The sequence below is a fragment of the Diabrotica virgifera genome, chromosome 1 (assembly GCF_917563875.1).
Source record: "Diabrotica virgifera virgifera chromosome 1, PGI_DIABVI_V3a".
Classification (NCBI taxonomy): Eukaryota; Metazoa; Arthropoda; class Insecta; order Coleoptera; family Chrysomelidae; genus Diabrotica; species Diabrotica virgifera.
The window spans coordinates 172,409,349-172,431,437 of NC_065443.1; the positions used below are offsets into that span (position 1 = coordinate 172,409,349).

At 30.9% G+C, this 22,089-nt stretch overlaps 1 protein-coding gene across 4 annotated transcripts in view; it reads right to left on the minus strand.

Moving 5' to 3' along the window:
• The window catches only part of LOC114340291 (uncharacterized), a 903,606-nt gene that overhangs the window by 410,535 nt on the left and 470,982 nt on the right, over positions 1-22,089 (minus strand). The window contains exon 3 of one of the 4 annotated variants that reach the window (XM_050641761.1): positions 11,891-12,270. In XM_050641761.1, the coding sequence (XP_050497718.1) occupies positions 11,891-12,270 (380 nt within the window). Of the gene's footprint in view, positions 1-2,323; positions 2,711-7,397; positions 7,592-7,796; positions 8,024-11,890; positions 12,271-22,089 lie in introns of those variants that run through there. The other 3 variants (XM_050641762.1, XM_050641764.1, XM_050641763.1) reach the window with 3 other exon arrangements.

The following is a 22,089-nucleotide window of genomic DNA, read 5'->3' on the forward strand; positions in this document are numbered from 1 at the left end:
TGTCAAAAGTAGTCTTTTGCCAATTATGTCACACAAATGTTCGATCGGGTTAAGATCTTGACTTAAAATATAAGGAACCGATAGCACGGTAGCTAAGTTCTTCGATATGTAAGATCACTGATTGAACACACTCATCGCGGGGTCAAATTCTTGTAACGCGTTCCACTTCCACCAAATAACAAAAAAAAATTCCACCAAATAACAACAAAAAAAAATACGGACTCAATTGAAATTTTAAATAATAAATCTACTAATTTTCACAACAAACCAGACACTTTTTGACTGTTAACAATTTGAAATCCATTAAATTGGTAATTTCTCATGGCCTACTTTAGGCTTGTCTATTAAACTAAGCAGAATATGAGGATTTATTGACGAAAAACATGGCTAGTTGTTAACGTACCTAACTTTTTTGTTATCCAAGAAAATGTTATTAAAGTCTAAGGCTACAATTGAGTTTTAATTTCAATACTTTATATGTGCTAAAATATTCGACAGGGTGTTTTTCGAACTTTAAGGAAAAAACACAGGACGATTGTTACACCAGGTATAAATTGACATTTACCTGTCTAGCAACAATATTATTACATCGATTTTCTTAAATAATAAGGCTATAAAATACTCAAAAAATCACTCAAATCGGACAACAGGTTTAGGAAATTCGAGACATCTAATATGTCCCATTTTTAAGGTGTTCCGTTAATTTTGCCGCTGTGTGTATAATCAGAGAGGAACAGTAAAAATTGGGCATGAAATATCCGAAAAGTCTAAATTATGAGAGGAGATAGATAAGGATGCATGTTATCACTTCTATTATTAAATGCTTATTCTGAAGAACTTACAGAACCTATAGAAATAGGCAAAGGAATAAGACTCATTGTGCCTTATGTTCTTTAATTTAATTATAGATGACATCATCAAAAGTACATAAATAAAGACGATACAGAATGGAAAACAAAGAAGTAAAAGTACTCTTTTACGCAGACAACGCAATAATGATAACCCAAGATGAAGATAGTCTGCAAAGACTAGTTCAGAGATTTAACATCAGAGGAAAAGAATTTAAGATGACAATCTCATCACAGAAAACTAAACAATAGTAATCACCAAAGAACCAATCAGATGTAAAATATACATTAATGGTATCAGTATTGAATAAGTAATGGAAATAAAATACCTTGGAGTTTCACTATAAAGTTATGGAGACCTGGACAAAGAAGTGAGAGATCAAGAACAAAACACAAATGGACTGACAGGATGCTTTAATCATACTATATTGCGAAACCGACATATTACGACTGAGGTGAAGTCAAGAATTTATAAAGCTAGTGTAACAATAAAAATGACATATGCATCAGAAACAAGACCCAACAAAGCCACAATACAAAGACTACTGGAAATGGTAGAAATGAGAGTACTGAGAAACATTACAGGATATATGCTGAGAGATCGAAAGAAGAGTGAAGACATTAGAAGAAAACGTAACGTACAAAGTACAAAATAATTGACACTAAGTAGAAAAAAAATAATACAGTAACCACATAAACAGAAAGAGTATCAATCCGCCAATGCACAAGCAGAATTGCTTATAACAAGGAAAATAAAGAAGAAGAAAGAATAAAGGATAAAATATTAATGTGGAGTGAAGAATATGGACTCTTCTTCATCATAAAAAACCGTTCATGAAACTTATTAGGAACAACAATATTAACGGAAACCTACTGAAAGGAGGGCAGCAGCTTGAAAACACTAATAATAAAAAATATCGACTACACTGCCGAAATAAAAGGAATGAAGCACGTGCAAACTTTATACAAATGGAAAAGGTTTTTTGCAGCAGAGACTTGACATTAACCTTAAAAATACGATTGATTAAATTTTACGTATACACTGTCCTATGGAGCAGCAATCGTAAATTTATAGCTTAAAACACATGATTATGCCGTAGAATATTAAGGTATCATAAAATATAGGAAGCCCTAATGAAGAAATACAGAAAATAGCAGAAAGGCAACCTATAAACAGCATCGAAATGCAAGAACTGCAAGCAGCAGTTAGTAAGTCAGAAAAAATCCAAGAATAATAAATTCAGTTTAGGATCAAGAAGAATATTATAGCTGCATCACTTAGGAGACTGTTACATTTAAACAGAACCATATGAAAATGATAAAGTTGTCTGATGACTGAAGTTAGTCTTCCGTAAAAACATGACTCTGTCAAAAGGAGACTCTTTCATGTAAGTAAATAATATGACGTTATTTTCCAATATAATTGGTTACAATTAAATTTACAGTCGATTTAATTAATTGATTGGTTGACTTACCTGTTAAGGAGGGACAATCATAATTGTCCTATCTTACATTTCGAACATTTGTACTTATGGTAGTGGTCTTTTCGGGCCGCTGATCACAGTTTAAAGAAGCAGAAGAAGAAAAAGAAGATTATTAAGCTTCTTGACAAGTGACGTCCGCTCATCACTGTTTTTTTTTTTATATTTTTATCGCACAAGACATGGGTGGGTTCAAAAGGATCAATGGGGGGGAGCGTACAAATGTTCGAAATGTAAGATAGGACAATTATGATTGTCCCTCCTTAACAGGTAAGTCAACCAATCAATTAATTGTCCTTCACATAACATTTCGAACATTTGTACTTATGGTAGGCTGTTGAAAGATTAAACAATATTGTGCGATAAATAAACAAAAGTACATTGCAATCCAAAAATGAATAGTACTTAGTAATTTTTTTTTTTTTTTTTTTTTTTTAGAAACTTTACACAAAATATATACATATGTATACCTAACTAACATATTAGAGCAATTATTAATTAAGATTCATGTTTATATTTTAATTATATGAGATGTGTACCTTCAACCAGGTACAAATAAAAATAATAAGAAAATTAATGTTCTTACTAATATTAGTAACCTACACATGTAATATAATTACAATTACATACAATTACATGGACTCACCAGACAATACGGTTTTGCAAGGAGTCCGTAATCTTTTGCTAGAGGTTTATTATAAAAAATATTGAATACTTGAGAATTTTCTGTCCATCTCGCCGTCTCTCTAATATCTTCTATAATCCAGTTCTAACTCCCGCTGAGGTAGATGCATGTCTGACACTATACACTTCAAAAATATTAGTGTCTATATTTTTAATTTAAAAAAATGTTATATCCATCTACTCAACGCCTGGGTAGATGTTGCTTTCTACGTCTCTTTTTTTTTTGTTTTTAGTTATAAACAAATTGTCTTCCGATTGAGGACGAATGTTTTAGAAATCTCTAAACACTCTCAACTGTGTTTTTTGTTTTAAATAGGTTGCTATTTGTTTATTTATTATTATTATTATTTTTTGGGGAAGTTTTTATCCTATGTTATATCAAAATGTCAATTTTATCTTGATCCATGAAAATATTCTGAATTTTTATTAGGTACAGGATTTGCAACCTCTGAACTGAAGTGAGTGCAATCAACATTACAAGTTTGTAAGTAAGATCTTTCAGGGAAAGACTTGTGAGACGAAATAATGTTTCTAAATAAAGTAATACTGGTAGAGGGTCCCAAGTTAATTAATATTTGGGCAATTAAGGTTTGAGGTTATATATACATTTGTAAAAAAAAAATTTAAAAATGTTTTTATAATATTCTAGGATATCTTCTATCAACGCCAATGCAGCACTGTGAATGTTTATACGAGCTATAATTATAATCCTGTTCTACGATAGATTTAATAAAATTAAAATTTGATAATTCATAAGCAAAATGGTTACTATTTTATACTAAACCGTCGCCATCTCTTGAAAACTGTATCATACAGATTTAGTGATTTGTTGTAATAGTTGGGATCGAATCCTCAGGAATGCCTTTTCTTAAAAAGCTTGCCTGACAAGAATATGGAAACCCAAAGGATGTCCTGGATATAAAAGCCCAAATAAAAATTCTAGATTAAATTTTTATCAGGTCCATAATTATCTTTTTGGTTGTGTAAGGTGTGGTTGTCAAAGGTTGTGTACCAAGGCTGAAAAACATAAAATTTAAATCCATGCCAATCTAGAGTTAAGGCATTGGCTTTCTCTGATCCGGGGTCAGGGTTCAAAATTACATACCTTGCACATTTTTTTTTTTTTTTTTTTTTTAGGATATGTGGCAGACATATCGATTTCTGGAATAAGAAGCTGCTCAAAAATTATAGTAACACAATTATCACTTAAAGAATACCTACTCTGTTTCAATTTTTAAAGATCTTGATTCCGAGTCAGGCAAAAGCATTTTTTTTTACTGTTATAGATGCAAAAATAATTTTTAAATTCCTATTTTCACAGAATTATTAAACTTATCTGCAAATGTTGAGTACTGTACACTACCCATCTTGTTATTGCAAGACACAGCTGTTGCGTTATTTATTCCTAGAAAAATGTTACAATTCCTATATTCGTTCAAAAAGGATTTCAAGCCACTATATGCTGCTAGTAACTGAAGTACATTTATATGTAGTTGTTGTTCATGACTCCAAAAACCATGAGTTTTGTTATCAATGCAGCATACCCGCCATGCTAAAAGATATATGCATCGCAAAATATTTCAAGTACATAATTGGATTATTTTATATTTTGCTCACTAATTGGTTTGTTATTTAACCACCAATTGTAATCGTTTTTAAGTATTTAGGTATGGTCATTTCAGTGTTATAACTATTAGTTTAAGAAAGAGGCTACTTTTCTTTTTTATTTATTTATATATATATATATATATATATATATATATATATATATATTTTTTTAGTATAATTTTCCATATTTAACTTCCATAAATGGACTAACTGTTACAAACTGACCGATTAAGGCTGCAAATGATCATATTTTACATGTACTTTTATTTTTGATGTTCTGAATACTATTAGATATTTTTTTTTTTTTTTTTGTCAGCAGGTGCAAAATATATCAGGTTCGAATCAAACGTAAAACCAAGAAAAGTTATATTTTGTGTGGGTGAAAGTATACTTTTCCTTTTTTTTTTTTTTATTTATAGTAAATCCCAAGCAGAAAAACATAGAAAATGTTTAAACAATATTTTCTTTACATTTTAAATATGATTTTGAAATTGGTAAATGGTCCTCTAAAAAATTGACAAAAGTAAAACCTCCTGTTATTAGATTATTTAGGGCTGGTTTTAAAGTTTTTGTAAATATAAAAGCCGAGATATTATTCAAACCAAACGGTAAACAGTTTAATTAATATAAAAAAGTTCTGTACTTAAATTTTAAATATTTTTTAGAATTTTAATGAACAGGAATAGCAAAATAGACAACTTTTAAATCTATTTTTGCCATAACCCTTGAAAATGAGCTTGAGGACTGACCTATTATAGTCTTCCAGCTTAAAATATGTGGCTTCTATAAAGCAATCCAATTGTTTTAAATTCAAAACAAAATCTCTGATTTCCGTCCTTTTTGGGCACAAAAAACTACGAAAAATAAATTGTCCTTTTGTATGTGAAGAAGGAGAAATAGTAATTTTTAATTACTTTTCAAGTATTTTTTTTTTTTTTTTTTTTTGGGTCTATGAGAACTTTTGGTGCTCTCTCTTCAGAGGGCGTTGTTTTAAATAAAATATTAAAACCTTAGACCCAACTTAAAACTTTCTTATCTGAAGTAATCCCTTTCCATATTTTAATACAGTTAGCAATATTACCCTATTAATTTTTATTGACCTTTAGTATGACATCCTGGTTGTTCTCATTTGCTTTTGGTACTGCTGTCTGTTCGATTGTTTGTATCTCGATGCTAGTAGAGGGTCATTTGAGTACTGACTTTGTCCAAATCTTGGTCTGCTCAAGGTTGGATTGAAGTTTAAACGCTGCTGATTAAAGTTGCTAGATTCTGAAAGAACTCTTGATGGATGCTGAGTGGAAACAGCAGCTTGGCTTTGTGGTACAGTTTTTGGATAAACAGTGGTCTTTTGTGGCTTCGTAATGACTTCGAGATGACTTAATAAAGCTGATTTTGTATCTTTGTTTAATATTTTTGACAAAACCAAACAAAAATTTATTGTAAGTACACTTACTAACTTTGTAATATCAAGGTAGACGATAAAAATCAATGCAGAATGTGCAAAAAGTAGTTAAATATATTTTATTCTATTCTAAACTTCTGGGCTACTATAAGTAACTCTGCGAAATCGGAGTAGCTCAAAATAAAGATTTTCTGGGCTACTAAAAAAAAGTACCCTCTTCTAGTTTTATTGTTTGAGGACAAACCAAACAAACATTTAATGAAAGCAGTAAACTTACTACCCTCGTAATATGAAATCTAGCCAAAATGTGCACAAAGTAGTTGAATAAATACATTTTATTGTATTCTAAACTTCTGGGCTACATTAGAGTACCTCGGAGAAATAGAAGCAGATAAAATAATCATAAAGATTGTCTGGGCTGCTAAAAAGTACCCTCTGCTGTAATTTTATTGTTTGAAGACAAACCAAACAATAAACTTGGTGTAATTAAACTTGCTTGTAATCTTAAATCGAAGTAGAATTTACAAAAGTAGTGAAATAAATATAATTATATTGTATTCCAAACTGCTGGGCTACTGTAAAAATACCTCTGAGAAATAGAAGCAGATAAAATGATCATAAAGATCGTCTAGGCTACTAAAAAATACCTCTGCTCTAGTTTTATTGTTTGAACACAAAACCAAACAAATAATTTAGTGCAAGTAAACTTGCTTGTAACGTGAAATCGAAGTAAAATTTACAAAAGCAGTTAAACTAATATATTTTGTTCTATTCTAAACTTCTGGACTACTGTAGAGTACCTCTGAAAAATAGAGGCAGGTCAAATAATCATAAAGAATTTTTGGGCTGCTTAAAAACACCCCTGCTCTAATTTTATTGGTAAACCCTTTATTTTGTTCTATTTTAAACCTTTGGGCTATAATTTTATTGTTAAACCCCTAATAATTTAGTCTGTATTACTTTGGGCTACCTTAAGTTATCCTTATTGACACAAACAATATAAATTTTTGCATAATATCATGTCTGTCGGACATTTTGCTACAAAATAAACATTAATAGGAAAATCAGAGCAGTGTGGCAACATAGCGCCTGTTACATCTCTGTGTGTTTTGACAAATACTATTGACGTTTTGAGTATTTCGAATAGGGAAGAAGGCGAGATATAGTAACTATGACAACAGAGAAAATATATTGATAACAACAAAATAGGACCCCAAGTTTGAATTTGATTAAAATTGTCATTTCGTAAATATTAAATATTTATAGTTCGATCTATTCACACATAATTTAATTTATCTAACATAAAATAATTCAAAAATATCTTATAAATAACTTGGTCTTTTGGGATAAAACCCAAAAATATCATATAAATACCTTAACTCTACCAGTTTCTGTTGCAAATTTTCATATTTCCGCCTCTTTCGGGATACATAATTATTCTCTGATGACTTTTGTTGTATTTTAAACACTTTCTAATAATTTTTATAAAACTATTTGGAAACCACTTGTGATCAGTACAGGCACAGAAAAAAAAAACAGTAATGAGCGGACGTCACTTGTCAAGAAGCTTAATAATCTTCTTTTTCTTCTTCTGCTTCTTTAAACTGTGATCAGCGGCCCGAAAAGACCACTACCATAAGTACAAATGTTCGAAATGTTATGTGAAGGACAATTGATAAATTAATATCACTGAATCACATCAAACTTATCGCCGATTAAAACCAACATATATATTTATAATAATAGTACACTTTTACATAATAATGACCGTACCTTAATTTTCTAGAAAACACAGGTTACTTCAAAATTTTCAAGGTTACAGTATTTACACTAAACTTATAGCACAGAGATACACACAAGAATTACTATGCTAACAAAATCGTATTTTATTAATTATTTAGCTTAAGATACTTATCAGACTGATAATAAGAGTATGAAAACAATGAACGTTGTAAAATTACCGTCGCCGTCGTGAAATTAAACATAACGAGATATATGAGGTAGATGACACAAATATTTCTGGTCTAATGAACTGATCAACAAAACTTTTTTTTATTACCTACATTTTGCAACTTCACACATTAGTGTGAAGTCGGATCCAGATTTAAAATAAATTAAATTACCAGGGCTAGTTTTACTTCTTATTAAAGATTCTTGATAACTATTCACAAGAAATAATACGAGGAAAATATCAATAGGTACCATATATAAAAGAAATAAATTCAACATTTCAACAATATTCAAAACAACAAACACATGGAGATTTATACTGCGAGGTATAAGTTCGGGATATAGAAAATTGAAAATTGTGCTCATTTTCATAGTTGATTTTCTCGTGAACAGATTCACTAATTCACTTAATTTTTCGGGTCTAGGACGTTTCATCGCCGCCGTTTCGATGCCGCCAGTTCGATGCCGATGCCGGCCGATTCATCGCCAGTCAATTAATCGCTATCTGATATATTTCCGAATTTTCGACAGTTACAATTATTAGTTATTTTTAGTATTAATAAGGAATTCTAGGAAATGCGAGATATGACGGCGATGAAATGGACTGGTGATGAACCGGCGGCATCGAAACGGCCGGCGATGAACCGGCGGCATCGAAACGTCCCATTCCGTAATTTTTCTTATTATTTTAGATTTTTCTTTGGCATTTACACAATTATTGGTCAAAGGTTTACTAAAACTTCTGTTTTGTACTTATACTGGGTGGAAGAAAAGAAATGTTTTTCTTATGTTAAGTTTGAGACACCCTGTAGGGAGGACAGGTTACAAATATAAGTATTCATTGGAATCGTATTGTAGTCTTATGTTTGATGAACATTTTGTTTTTTGAATGTCCCTGATATTTTTAGAAACAAAGAAAATAGACAGTTAACATGTATTTTAACTGAAACAAAAGTTTAAGACACCCTGTAGGGAGGAAAAGGTACACAGGTGGGTATATCTTTATAGTGATATCTTTAATAAAAAAGAAACTAAACGGTTTTACTCTTTAATATATGCGTTTTAACTGACGACATGCGCTAATTGAGGGGGCCATGACTTTGCCTTATCATACCACTGAGATGAAATTATTCCCTATATACAGGGTGATTCATTAATAATTGTCCATATAGTAACTGGAGAAATCTTAGCACAAAATGCAAAGATTTAACCTAAAACACTTAAATAAAATGTGGTTCCTTATTGAGTTACAGGGTGTTTTATCTAAAAATTTAAAAACTATTTTTGCTCAGCATTTTAAAACTTTGCGACGTATTCTTTTCATACTTGGCAGGAAGTATAGGTACTGTAAAAGCTACTAAATTATGTTAAACAAACGTTTCTGGCTATTACCAGAGGCGTACGACGGGGGAAAGTGAATGGTTGACCCTTTCCAAATTCTACGCCACTGGCGAAATTGCTATTTAAGTTCAATTTTTGGATTCTCCAATACTTTCTATGAAAATAATATACTCTACATTCGTAAAGATAAAGTCATTAATTTTCGAGATCTTTGAAGTTAAAAATGAAACGACACGGTTATTTTGATAAATGTATTGTGTTGCTTCATTTTTAATTTCAAATATCTCGAAAACTAATAATTTTATCGTTACGAATGAAGAGTATATTATTTACATAAAAAGTATTGCAAAATCAAAAAATTACCCTAAAATAGAAATTTCGTCAGTGACGTAGAATTTGGGAAGGGTCAACCAGCCACTATCCCCTGTCGTACGCCTCTGGTAGTTGCTAGAAACGTTTATTTATCTTAAATTAGTAGGGTGTACAGTACCTACACTTACTGCCAAGTATGATAAGGATATGCCAAATAGTTTTAAAGTACTGAGTACAAATAATTTTTAAATTTTAATGATATGAATCATATCATAAATTAATCAAAATAACTATGCCGTTTCATATATTTAACTTCAAATATCTCGAAAACTAATGACTTTATCGTTACCAATGAAAAGTATATTATTTACGTAGAAAGTATTGGAAAATCTAAAAATGGCACTAAAATAGTAATTTCTCCAGTGGCGTCGAATTTGAGAAGGGTCAACCATTCACCATCCCCTATCGTACGCCTCTGGTAGTAGCTGGGAACGTTTGTTTATCATAATTTAGTAGGGTGTCTAGTAGTCGCACTTTTTGCCAAGTATGAAAAGAATACGTTGAATAGTTTTAAAATGCTGAGCAAAAATAGTTTTTAAATATTTAGATAAAACACCCTGTAACTCAGTAAGGAACCACATTTTGTTGAAGTGTTTTAGGTTAAATCTTCGTATTTTGTGCTAAGGTTTCTCCAGTTACTATATGGACAATTATTAATGAAACAGCCTGTATAGTGCGAAAGAAACAGCGTTCAAAGAAAAAAATCTGTGTAATGTATCTCTCGCTATTTACAGAGCCTTCACGTAGACGTAGACACCAAATCCGTACTTACTCCCAAGGAAATTCCACCCCAAAACATCACAGAGCCTCCACTAAACTCTCTCGTGTCTCTAATGTTGCGCTGTGCATACCGCTTACCTGGTAGACAAATAACTCTTATATGTGACGATCAGAACTGTTTACGTTATGTGCCTTTTTGTTTTTAAAGTTTTCTTAACTGTTATTTTTTAGTGTGGTTTTGTTTCAGGCAAAACACATGTTAAAGGGTAAAACCACCTATTCTTTGTTTTAAAGTTATCAGGGAAATTCAAAAAGCAAAACGTTCCGAAAACATAATACTACAATACACTTTCGATATATACCCACACTTGTACTTTGTCTTACCTACAAGACTTAATATAGGAAAAACCTTTCTTTTTTCCACCAGGTATAGGTTAAAAAAAAGTTTGAGTAAACCTTTGTCCAAGTGTGTAAATACCAAAGAAAAATCTAGAATAAAAAAAATTAGCGGAATCTGTTAATCTGTTCACGAAAAAATTAACTATGAAAATGAGCATAATTTTCTATATCAATAAGTTATACCTCGAAGTATATTTTATGTAAATCTAAACCTAACAATGAACAAGAAAAAACAAATAATTGTATTTATAAAATACCTTGTAAATGCGAACATTTTTATTTAGGTGAAACATCACGACCATTAAACGTTAGAATAAGTGAACATTAATCTTATATTAAAAATAGAGAATTTGATAGATCTCAAATATGTAAGCACGGATGAGACAATGGAGATAGAGTTCAATGGAAAGATTCAAGTATAGTCCTGAAAGAAACAGATAGTAAAAAGAGAAAAATCAAAGAAGCGGCTCTAATTATGTTAAACGAAAACAATAATTGTGATTTCTCAGAGTTTGGTGTTAATTTTGAGAGTGAACTAAATATAAGACCAAAATTTATAATGTCGGGATAGTATCATGAAGTTTTTTCCTGGTTTTTCCTCGTGATTTTACTATGGAATCACTTATCACTAATACGAGAATTTAACTGTCATCATTGGATGAGGTTGTCTTTTTAAAGAAAATCACATGCTATGATTATTCTGTCGGATATTTTTCAGTTAAAGTCGATTTCATGTATTCGAATGAACTATCTTCCAATAAAGTCGTCCCAGGAATGCAACTCATAAATATTAACAATATCATTTTAAAGTCGTTTACTTTAAAATGTAACAAAAATTCTTAGTACCTACTAAGATTACAAATTTATTTTTAAAGCTGTAGGATATGCCAGAGAATATGCAACAACATCGTCGCAAGAGACTTTCAGTTATCCACTGCTGAATTTTTATTTAAAATTTGTGTAGGAAATAAACTAAAGGTGATTAATAAAAGGAAATAACTTAAAACAAGCACTAACTTGAGTTTGTAAGGCTTAGAAAAAAAAAAGAGTTTTATAAGAACTATTAAAGAACTATTCTAACTCACCTGGATGTTTAAATTCATACTTCAGAGGATCCAAATTCTTTTCTTCACACACTTTCTTCATAATATCTTCCAGAAGCACATTTCTACTGACTCGAGTCACATACAATTGATTTCGAGGTAAGTGCACCTTCAATCTAAAAGTACTTTCAAATGGTTGATGTCCTGGTGGAATATTCTTTGGTACCGCAACACTCTTTGTTTTAGGTACTACCTTAATGTGTTGAGTGTCTAAGGTGCCAATGGGTGTATTAGGTGTATAAGGAAGAATTTTGTCGCTACGATCGGATGATGGTGCCACTCCCAGAGTTTGCAGCGTGTAGTTAGAAAGCTGGAGCTGGTGCGTGGTGGTTATTTGAACCAGAAGATCCATCATCGGTGTGCTATTAAAAAATACAGAAATATTAAATAGAAATCATATTCTGAATTAATATTCTAAATTTATATCTATACTTTATTTGCATTTATATTATCGAAAAAGATCTCTGCCTATAAATAAAAAGTGTAACATAAACAAGAAACTATTTTGAATCTCTTGTAAGCTAACAACATTTACTTTTAGCTAACTTACTTTTAGCTATCTTGTAAGCTATCAACATTTATAAAGGGTGTATAACGTAAATCGGGATAACTGAGAGAAAAATGAAAGGAAAAATCAGTGCCATAACAAACTCCGTCAACACCCCCCCCCCCCCCGAGGGGGTGGCGACGGAGCCCCTAATTAGAAATAAGGCCCCTTTTAAAAAATTACTAAATGCGACTTGTATAACAAAAACTTATATCTCACAATAAAACACTGAAAAACGTTTGTTTTCTATACTTCCACAAAATTTATTACAACTATGTTATTACTACAGCTGTTTCGGCAAAGTGCCTTTCTCAAGTGATATATTTTACAATGTGTTTGCCTTTTTTAAGTCTTTAACTGAAGAGGTTGAGGAGTGGGGAGCTGTTTGTCTCGAGTTGGTCATTCAGAATTATATCTGTATTTTTCAATTTATTAATTTCCATTGATTCTAAAAGTGATGCCAGTATATGTGAGAGAGGCGAAATATGAGATGTGGCAAAATAACAACAAAAATAGCCAGATACATAAAAAAGAAAGGAATAACACCAGCTTTCAGAACTAACAACAACTTAAGCAAACATATTAAAAACAATAAAAGCCGAAAGAGAAAGCAACTACAGAGTGGTGTGTACAAACTAACTTGTGGTGACTGTCCGAAAACTTACATCGGTCAAACTGGCAGAACTTTTGACAAACGGATAGCAGAACACAAAAAGGCTTTCAACAATAGAAAAACAGACACTTCTACATAAGCACTTCACCTTCTAGATCATAATCATTCTTTCAATGAAGAGTTTCAAATTCTACATATTCAAAATAAAGGCCTTAAGCTATCACTTTTAGAATCAATGGAAATTAATAAATTGAAAAATACAGATATAATTCTGAATGACCAACTCGAGACAAACAGCTCCCCACTCCTCAACCTCTTCAGTTAAAGACTTAAAAAAGGCAAACACACTGTAAAATATATCACTTGAGAAAGGCACTTTGCCGAAACAGCTGTAGTAATAACATAGCTGTAATAAATTTTGTGGAAGTATAGAAAACAAACGTTTTTCAGTGTTTTATTGTGAGATAAAATGAACTTCCATCAAGTAACGGTCGAATCCATCAAAAACTTATATGTGTTACAGCCCAGTAATTGAACGTGAAATAAGGCGCTAGCGCTACCGTGTAATTTTCAGTATCACCACCGAAATGGTCAAGTCAATACTTTTTGAGTTATTTGCGAATGAAAATGTTTATTGTTCAATGGAAAAACCACGTTTTCAGGCGCTTTTTCCCAAATAACTTAAAATAATTTAGATCGAAAAAACAAAAAATTCTATATAACTTATAAGCAAGTGAAAAAAAATGGTGTATATATGAAGTCTGTAGACCCAGAAAAAGCAGTGTTGTCTAATGAAAAGTAGGTTCTTATTTGTCAAATTCTAAATAGATTATTTCAACGTCATCATCATCAATGGCGCTACAACTCTTCGTGAGTCTTTGCCGCGTTTACTATTGCCTTCCATATTTGTCGGTCCTGTGCCACTAATTTCCTTGTCGCACTCCCATTTTCTCTACATCTCCTGATCAGATATTTCAACGTGAAATAACCAAAAAATGAAGAACTTTTCGAGGGAAGCTCAATAAAACTTTATTAAAGTGTTCAAAAAAGCTTTATTTTTATTTTCTATACGTTTCTAAGTTTCTAGCATCAAAACTAAGCGAGTTACGCTCAAAATAAAGTTATTTCTTTTTTTAAAATCGTAAAAATCTCCCCCTATTTAGTATCCCAAATGAAACTAATCATTGCCGCTTCACAAATTAACAATTTTTTTTATATGACCTGTAAATTTCACCGATTCAAAGTGCTTATTTTCGAAAGGGTTGAAAAGTGCTTGAACGAGTCAATAATTACGAGTGTATGCAAATTGTGAACAGCCATATTTTAACCAATTTTTGTCTTACAGAAAAAAAATAAAACAAAAATATTTATAAAGGAGAAAATCTACATTTCTTTACTCTTTGAGATTTTTCGTATCACTAATATGTACTTTTAAATGTCTATTAGATACTATTACCAAATTACTAAAAAAGGACATTTTTCCAAAATAAAAAAACTTTCTATATTATAAATCCAAATTTCTTCAAAAATAAGAACTTTGAACCGGTCACACTTTAAGATCGCAAAAAGTAATAATGGTAAAGCGCTAACGATTAATTTTATTTGAGGTGCTAAATAGGGGGAGATTATCACGATTTTTTTACAAAAAAAGGGCCAACTTTATTTTGGGCGTAACTCGCTTAGTTTTGATGGTAGAAAGTTATTATAAAAAATAAAAATAAAGCTTTTGTGAGTTTTCCCCGAAAAGCGCTTCATTTTTTGGTTATTTCGCGTTGAAATATTCGATTTGGAATTGGACGAATAAGAATAATTTTTCATGAGCTACAACTCTGCTTTTACTCTGTCGATAGGCTTCAGTGTCTTCACTAAACCGTCTGAAAATGTGTCTTTTTGTTGAAAAATAAACAATTTCACTCGCAAATAACACGAAAAGTATTGACTTAGATAAAGAAACTCTATATAGCGAGTTGCTTATAATTACTAGTCAATTTATCCATTTCCGGACTTATTTTAAAAGTATGTTTTTCACCCCCGAGAGTTCAGAGAGGAGTGACTTTCACCCCCCAAGTAAAAGCAACCAACGGCACAAGTCCAACTTTGAATTGGAGGGTAACTAGAACCTACATCCAAATTGTCAAACAAATCCGTCATAAAGCTGATAATTACACTTCAAAACGGTCATTTACTGGGCTATTAGTGTATTCACGCACTGTTTATGACAACTTACATTATTCATCTTTATTGTTACAGAATAAAACAAAACAAAAATTAATAAATGATTATATTATTACATAGTATTATTCTGTGAGATGAACAACTTTCTTCGTGCACTACTTCTGCGGGGGCCTCTAGGAAAATGACTGGTATCAAACGACAGGCCCAGAAGAAAAAAATACAGCTGTATGAAGACGACGATAAAAGAACAATTGATCGATAAAAAGGAACCAGAATAAATAATAATATAAATAAAAATAATATGAATAGTAAATAATTATTTTCGGAAAAAAGAAGGAACATGAGGAAAATTTGTAGGAAAAAAGATTATTCTTGGATTAGATATTAGAGTTAATTAAAGAATAATTTTTGAAAAAGTCATGGATAATTTTAGTTAGACATAAAAAAAGAGAGAGGACCCAATACAAATTCTGGAGAAGATGTTATAAATACGGAGAGGAGGGGCTACATTCTTTTTCGGCAAAAGAGATGAGAAATTAGAAAGGTAAGCCAGACATTTTAAAAATTTATTAAATACTGAAAAACAAGATAAATACATTTAAATACAAACATCGCAGGTAAACTAAATCAAATTATTAATGAAGAGGAAAACCTACGAATGATAAATATAATAGAATATAATGATAATGATGCAATAGATATTATGATGCTTTTCATGTATGAAGTAAGTGCCAAGGAACAAATATCCAAACAGCGAAAAATACTTAAAAGAATATAAAGATTCTCTCCCTCCCATTATCTTGCTATAATCTTGCAAGTGCGAGTTGTTTGGCTTGGTGCTCACTGCTCACCCTAAATACTGGGGGTTCCACGGGGATTTCATGAATATTTGGTGCTTTGTTCTTTTTCATCTTTTAAATAGTTTTTTGGATTGCTTGAATTGTTTCCTGTAAGGATTGTGGATTCGATCTGACTTTCTTCAGGGTTTATTTGCACAGTCCACATTACCATCATTAGTGCATAGCATATCCTTGAAATGCTTCGCCCATTTCTTAAGGGTGTTCTCTTTAGCAGCTACCATGTTACCATCTCTCTCTAAACATACATGTTCAGTCTCAGTTCTATTCTTTTCTTGTGCCGTTTCCTTTTGTGTAAAACCTTGCTGTATCGTGGTGGTTCAGAAGAGTTTCCAACTTCCATCATTTTAGTTCCATGTTCTCTTTTATTTCTCTTGTCTATATGTTTTTACTCTCTCTTAAGCTCCTTGTAAGATTCAACCGTTGCTCGCGATTTTGTTTATTGCATGCCCATATATGCATAATTTTTTCTTCTAGTAGCTTCCTCGCACTCATCATTAAACCTTCCTAGTACCTGATTTTCTGCAGATTTTATAAGTTTCTTATACAGTGCTAGTCAAAAGTCCGTACTCCCCCTCGTATCTTTTGAACGGTTATACTTATAATAGTGAAATTTAGAGGGAGGAAATAAACGGACATAGGCAGGCACGGATACAGGGGGGCCGTCAACGGGTCCATGGACCCCCCTATTGTATTTAGTCAATAAATATTTTTTTATTATTTATTATTTTTTTCTGTTAACTTTAAACTTTAAGCCATCAGCACAACACTAAATTGCACGACAACCGCTTCCAAAGAATTGAAAGAAGCCATAAAATCTAATAAAACACACTTCTCTGAAAAATAATCTGCAGGCGCATTTGTTTAGGTACCGGTGGAACCATAAACAACGGAAATATTTTTCTCAATTCAAAGAACAGCAAAAATAATATTTTAAAACGCAAATACATTACACCGGGTATAGTATTTTTACTACAAAAACGTTATTACGTAGGTCAAAATTTTTGACGTAAGAGAACTGTCAAAACATTAGATTGTGACTTTTCATTATTGCCGTGTTTATAATAAACATAGCAATAATGAAAAGTCACATTCTAATGTTTTGACAGTTCTCTTACGTCAAAAATTTTGACCTACGTAATAACGTTTTTGTAGTAAAAATACTATATAAACCTTATCTCATGAAAAGTCACGTTTCAAACTTGCTATACAATAAAGATATAATTTGTATTTTACTAGATAATCCATGCGTACCTACCCATTGATGGGATTATAATAGTGTATTTTATCCTTAGAGTAAGTGCGAGTCGTATGGCTAAATCGGGAAAATATAATATATGAGCAATGTTGCCCCAGGTCTTGGACAAAATTTCGGGAAACTGATCCTATTTTTTCGGTAGAAATCGTCAAATTTCGGTAGATTTCATTTTTGCTTCTTTTGCTATCACATTGCAAAAAAATGATACTTTGGGTACCAGTATTCAAAAATAAACTACATTCATCATCATATAATGATCAATAATCACCATTCATCATAAAAATCATTCAAAGTCCAAAATCGGTATACCTTAAAAAATGTATTTTCTCGGCTTTCTAGGTATTATAGGGCAATTTTGTTCATTTTTTTAAACCCAAAGTAACTCGAGTAGAGCCGTCTAACTAACGCAATACTAAATATCAAGGGTGCTTTAGTTTTATTATAAGGAATTAATTTATCTATAATAAAATAAAACTGCATATTTTTTCCTGTTGTAGACTTTTTAAAAAAACTTACCACACGTGTACCTATTAAGGTTAAAAATACAAATATTCTTATTTGGAAGCTGTATAATTGTTTAAACAAGTTAAAATTTTTTGTTATAATAAATAATAGTTATAAGTTATTAACATTTATAAATTACTGCAAAAATAAGGGTTTTTTGCAATTATCTACAATTGTTTATGTATTTCAAATTAGAAACTATTAACATCTAGAATATTTATTTGAAACATTTTTCTTTAAAATCTACAAGGAATGTTTTATAGGCAAAACCATGATTTTTTACACTTTATAATCGTTTAAAAACAAAACAATGTCGGATATTGAAGCAATTGAGAACGAGAAAAATTTTTAATGTTCTTTAGTTATGTTGAAATAATGTAAGTTAAAAAGGTGCAAAATAAATTTCTCCTGTTTTAAGATTTTAATATAAATACTATTTTAGTTTGGAATTATCTTCTATATCAAAATAAGCCACAATCCTTCAGTATTCATTATTCAGATTCAGGTAGATATACATTTTACTCCCAAAATCATAATATAAAAGGACAAAGGACTGGTCATAAAATTGATATCGGTAAATCCGTATCTAGTCCAGGAACTGAAGCTTTTCACCTCGCAATTTTTAGAGAATGGATAGATTTGCTTGAAAATTTTAGAACAAGTTAGTAGTGGATAGTCCAAGGATTAAAATCTATATGATGCCGAAAGGCGCTTTTACCATGGGGGGTGGTTGCCACCCCATCCCGGGGGTTACCATTTTTTATTATATTTTGACCGCAAAAGTTGATAAAAACATTCATTTTAAGCAAAAAATGTTCTATACATTTTTTTTATAAAATGAATAGTTTTCGATTTATTCGCTATCGAAAGTGTTAGTTTTATATCGAAAAAATAAGTGTTTTTCAATAATATACTAATTTACTATTCACTCAATTATTGCCGTAGAAAAAATTTTTTCAAACCAATTTCTTGGGAACTAAATAAACTACAATTTCATATTTAAACATTTTTTCGTATCTCTGATGCTAATCTTTTTATTCTGAAGAAATCGACATTTTTACCAAACTACAAAAATTCGTTATTCGCTTTTAACTCCAGTTATTTACAAACTAACCTTTCTAAGCCAGTCAAACTTCTAGAATCTATTAATAATACATAAATAAAGAAGGATGAATAAGGCCAATGACTAAAAACACCGCTAACTTACATTATTATGCTTCCAATTGGATTTCTCCTTTTTTTTCAAAAAAATATATTGATTTTTTAACCGTAACTTTTCTATTTTTTATCTTAGAAAGTTTGGCAAAAAATAATTTTGTAGGTTTTTATAAGGTCTATAAGCCTATTAATATTAATTCTTTTTAAAATCCTCAGTCGCAAAAAGAGGTGACTTTGAAAGGGTTGGTAAAGGTGGTTTTTGCATGCTATTACAAGTTTTAATTATCAATAGTTCACTCAATTTTTGCTGTGGTAAAAATTTTTGCAAACCAGTTTCTTGAGAATTAAATAAGCTACAATTTCATATTTAAACATTTTTTCGTATCTCTGATGTTAATCTTTCTATTCTGAAGAAAAAGCCATTTTTTTCCAAACTACAAAAATTCGTTCTTCGCTTCTAACTCCATTTTTTTTAAAACTAATCATTCTAAGCCGGTCAAACTTCTAGAACCTATTAATAATATAAAAATAAAGAAGACCAAATAAGGTTAATGACTAATTTTAATTAGGGTGGTGATTAGGAGGTTGCTTCGGATCACTTTTTCTTCGCTGAAAAAAGTAGGGACTAACATTCTTTTCAATATATGTCACTTAATTTTTGAGCTAAAGACTTTGTTTTTATTTCTGGAGATAGATATTTTAAAATTCTTTAAATTAGTTTGAACAAGTTATCCTCGAAAAATGCATAGTTTTCCCGTCTTTTGACTTTGAAACTACAGTATTTAGCATTTGACGAAGAAAAGCTAATATTTAATAATGTATAGCTCGATTACTATTGGTCTTAAAAAAAATTAAAGAAACGGTTTTGTTTATTGTTTCAAAAGGTACATTTTTGTTAAGTAAAGTTGTTTTGATAAAACGAAAACTTTTGGAGTTATTAGCCGAAAACTTATTAACAACATTGATTTTTTCGATATAAAACTAACACTTTCGATAGCGAATAAATCGGAAACTATTAATTTTATCAAAAAAATGTATAGAACGTTTTTTGCTTAGAATGAATGTTTTTACTAACTTTTGCGGTCAAAATATAATAAAAAATTTCCACCCCTGAGTTGGGGTGACAACCACCCCCATGGTAAAAGCGCCTTTCAGCATCATATAGATTTTGATCCTTGGACTATCCACTACTTATTCTCAAATTTTCAAGCAAATCGATCCATTCTGTAAAAATTGCGAGGTTTTGTCCTATTTTAAGCTTCATTACTTGGACTAATCTGCTGGTTCGCACATTGTGTCACAAGCTAGTAAAAGCAATTCAAGAATTCTTGAAAATTGACTAAACTCTGTTGCCTAATCTATCCGGTAAAAAAAAATTTCTAATAATTTTGATTTTTTGGTAGAAAAAAAAATCGGCAGATTAATTTAAAAATTAAGAATTTTGATTTTTCGGTAGAAAAAAAGGAGAATTAGGTAGATCGGTAGATTTCATAGGTATTTGGTAGATTTGCCGAAAAATCGGTAGCTGTGGCATCACTTTATTTGAGGTAAGTCTGGCCCACGGTTATTAGACTTTATTACGGTTGTCTTGTCCGACGGTGGTGGGGAGACTTATATTTTTGACTTTACGTCACAAGAGTTTACATTCCCATATTTTTAAATTATTTTCGATCATTGAATGTGTGTTATTGTGTATATATGTGTATTATTTGTGTTATTATGAAATAATAAGACAAATAGTACACATTTTATCTTATACCGGGTGGCGAATCGTAAAAAGGGCCATAGGAAACTCAATGTAAAGTTCTGAATTGTTGAATTTCTGCTTCCCTAATTATTCTACATCAAAAGTCATGAGAGAATACTTGTAGAGAATTAAAATCTGTATTAAAATCAAAAGTTAAAATTGTTCTACGATTTAAATGCATTCCAAAATTTTGAAAAATATCATACATTTGCCACAATAGGTATGCGTGTAAAAGTAAGGCCACACGTTACTATTTAACTGACAGTGCTCACACCATTGACTGAATAAAAAAATCTTTATTATTAATCCTTTCTCCGCAACTGAGGGTATCTTATCAACTGTATTGTTTTTAAACAATAGATGATAAAATAAAAATATTGACAGTTCAAAAATGTGAACATTATTGCATTGTGTGTGGCCTAAGTTTGGGCTGAAAACTAAATATTACATTTTTACAAAATTTTGGAATATGTTTAATTACGTAGACCAATTTTAACAGTTATTTCCAATACAGATTTTAATCCTCTTCAAATAGTTTCTAATGTCTTTTGATGTAAAATAATTTTAGGGAAGCTGGAATTCAACAGTTCAGAATTTTACATTGAGTTAATGCAAAACTTTGACGCATGTCAAAATTCTCAATGTGTTTTAATTGTATTCATTTTTTTCGAATCCTGAGAAAACTAATAAATATTTTTGAAAAATTTAAACTCAGAATGAAAGACTACCTTATTACCGAGGGCTGAAAGTCTCTGAAAACTTCTATAATGTTTATTTTTATAAGTTACAGGGCTGAAAATAAAAGAGAAGTGTGATATTTAATTTCAAATATTTCATTCAATAGAATCTGCTTGTTTATTCTAAGGGGCTTTCCGCCCTCGGTAATAATGTAATCTTGCATCCTGCGTTTAAATTTTTCTAAAATACTTGGTTTTCTCAGGATTCGAAAAAAATCATATTACGATTCAAATGACAGTAAACTCTCGTGACGTAATCTCACCCTTAATGTTCATTGGTTAGTCGATTTAGGCAACCGTAGTAATGTCTAAGAACCGTGAGTCTGGCCCCCCTTATTATGAATTTCTAAATCCGCGCCTGGACGTAGGCTTCTCAAATAGTCATAACAGGTGACGTAATAGTGACAGATGCCGTTACAGAGCCACTGTGACCGATAATTTTAAATGGGACCTTATGGCAAGTGATATCTCGTTTGAAACGTATTCAAAATACCTATTCAGTCATACTAATTTTTTTGGGTTTAAGTTGATTTTGATTTTGGTGAATAAATTAAATAAATACATTGTGGTTTCGCATTTAATTAA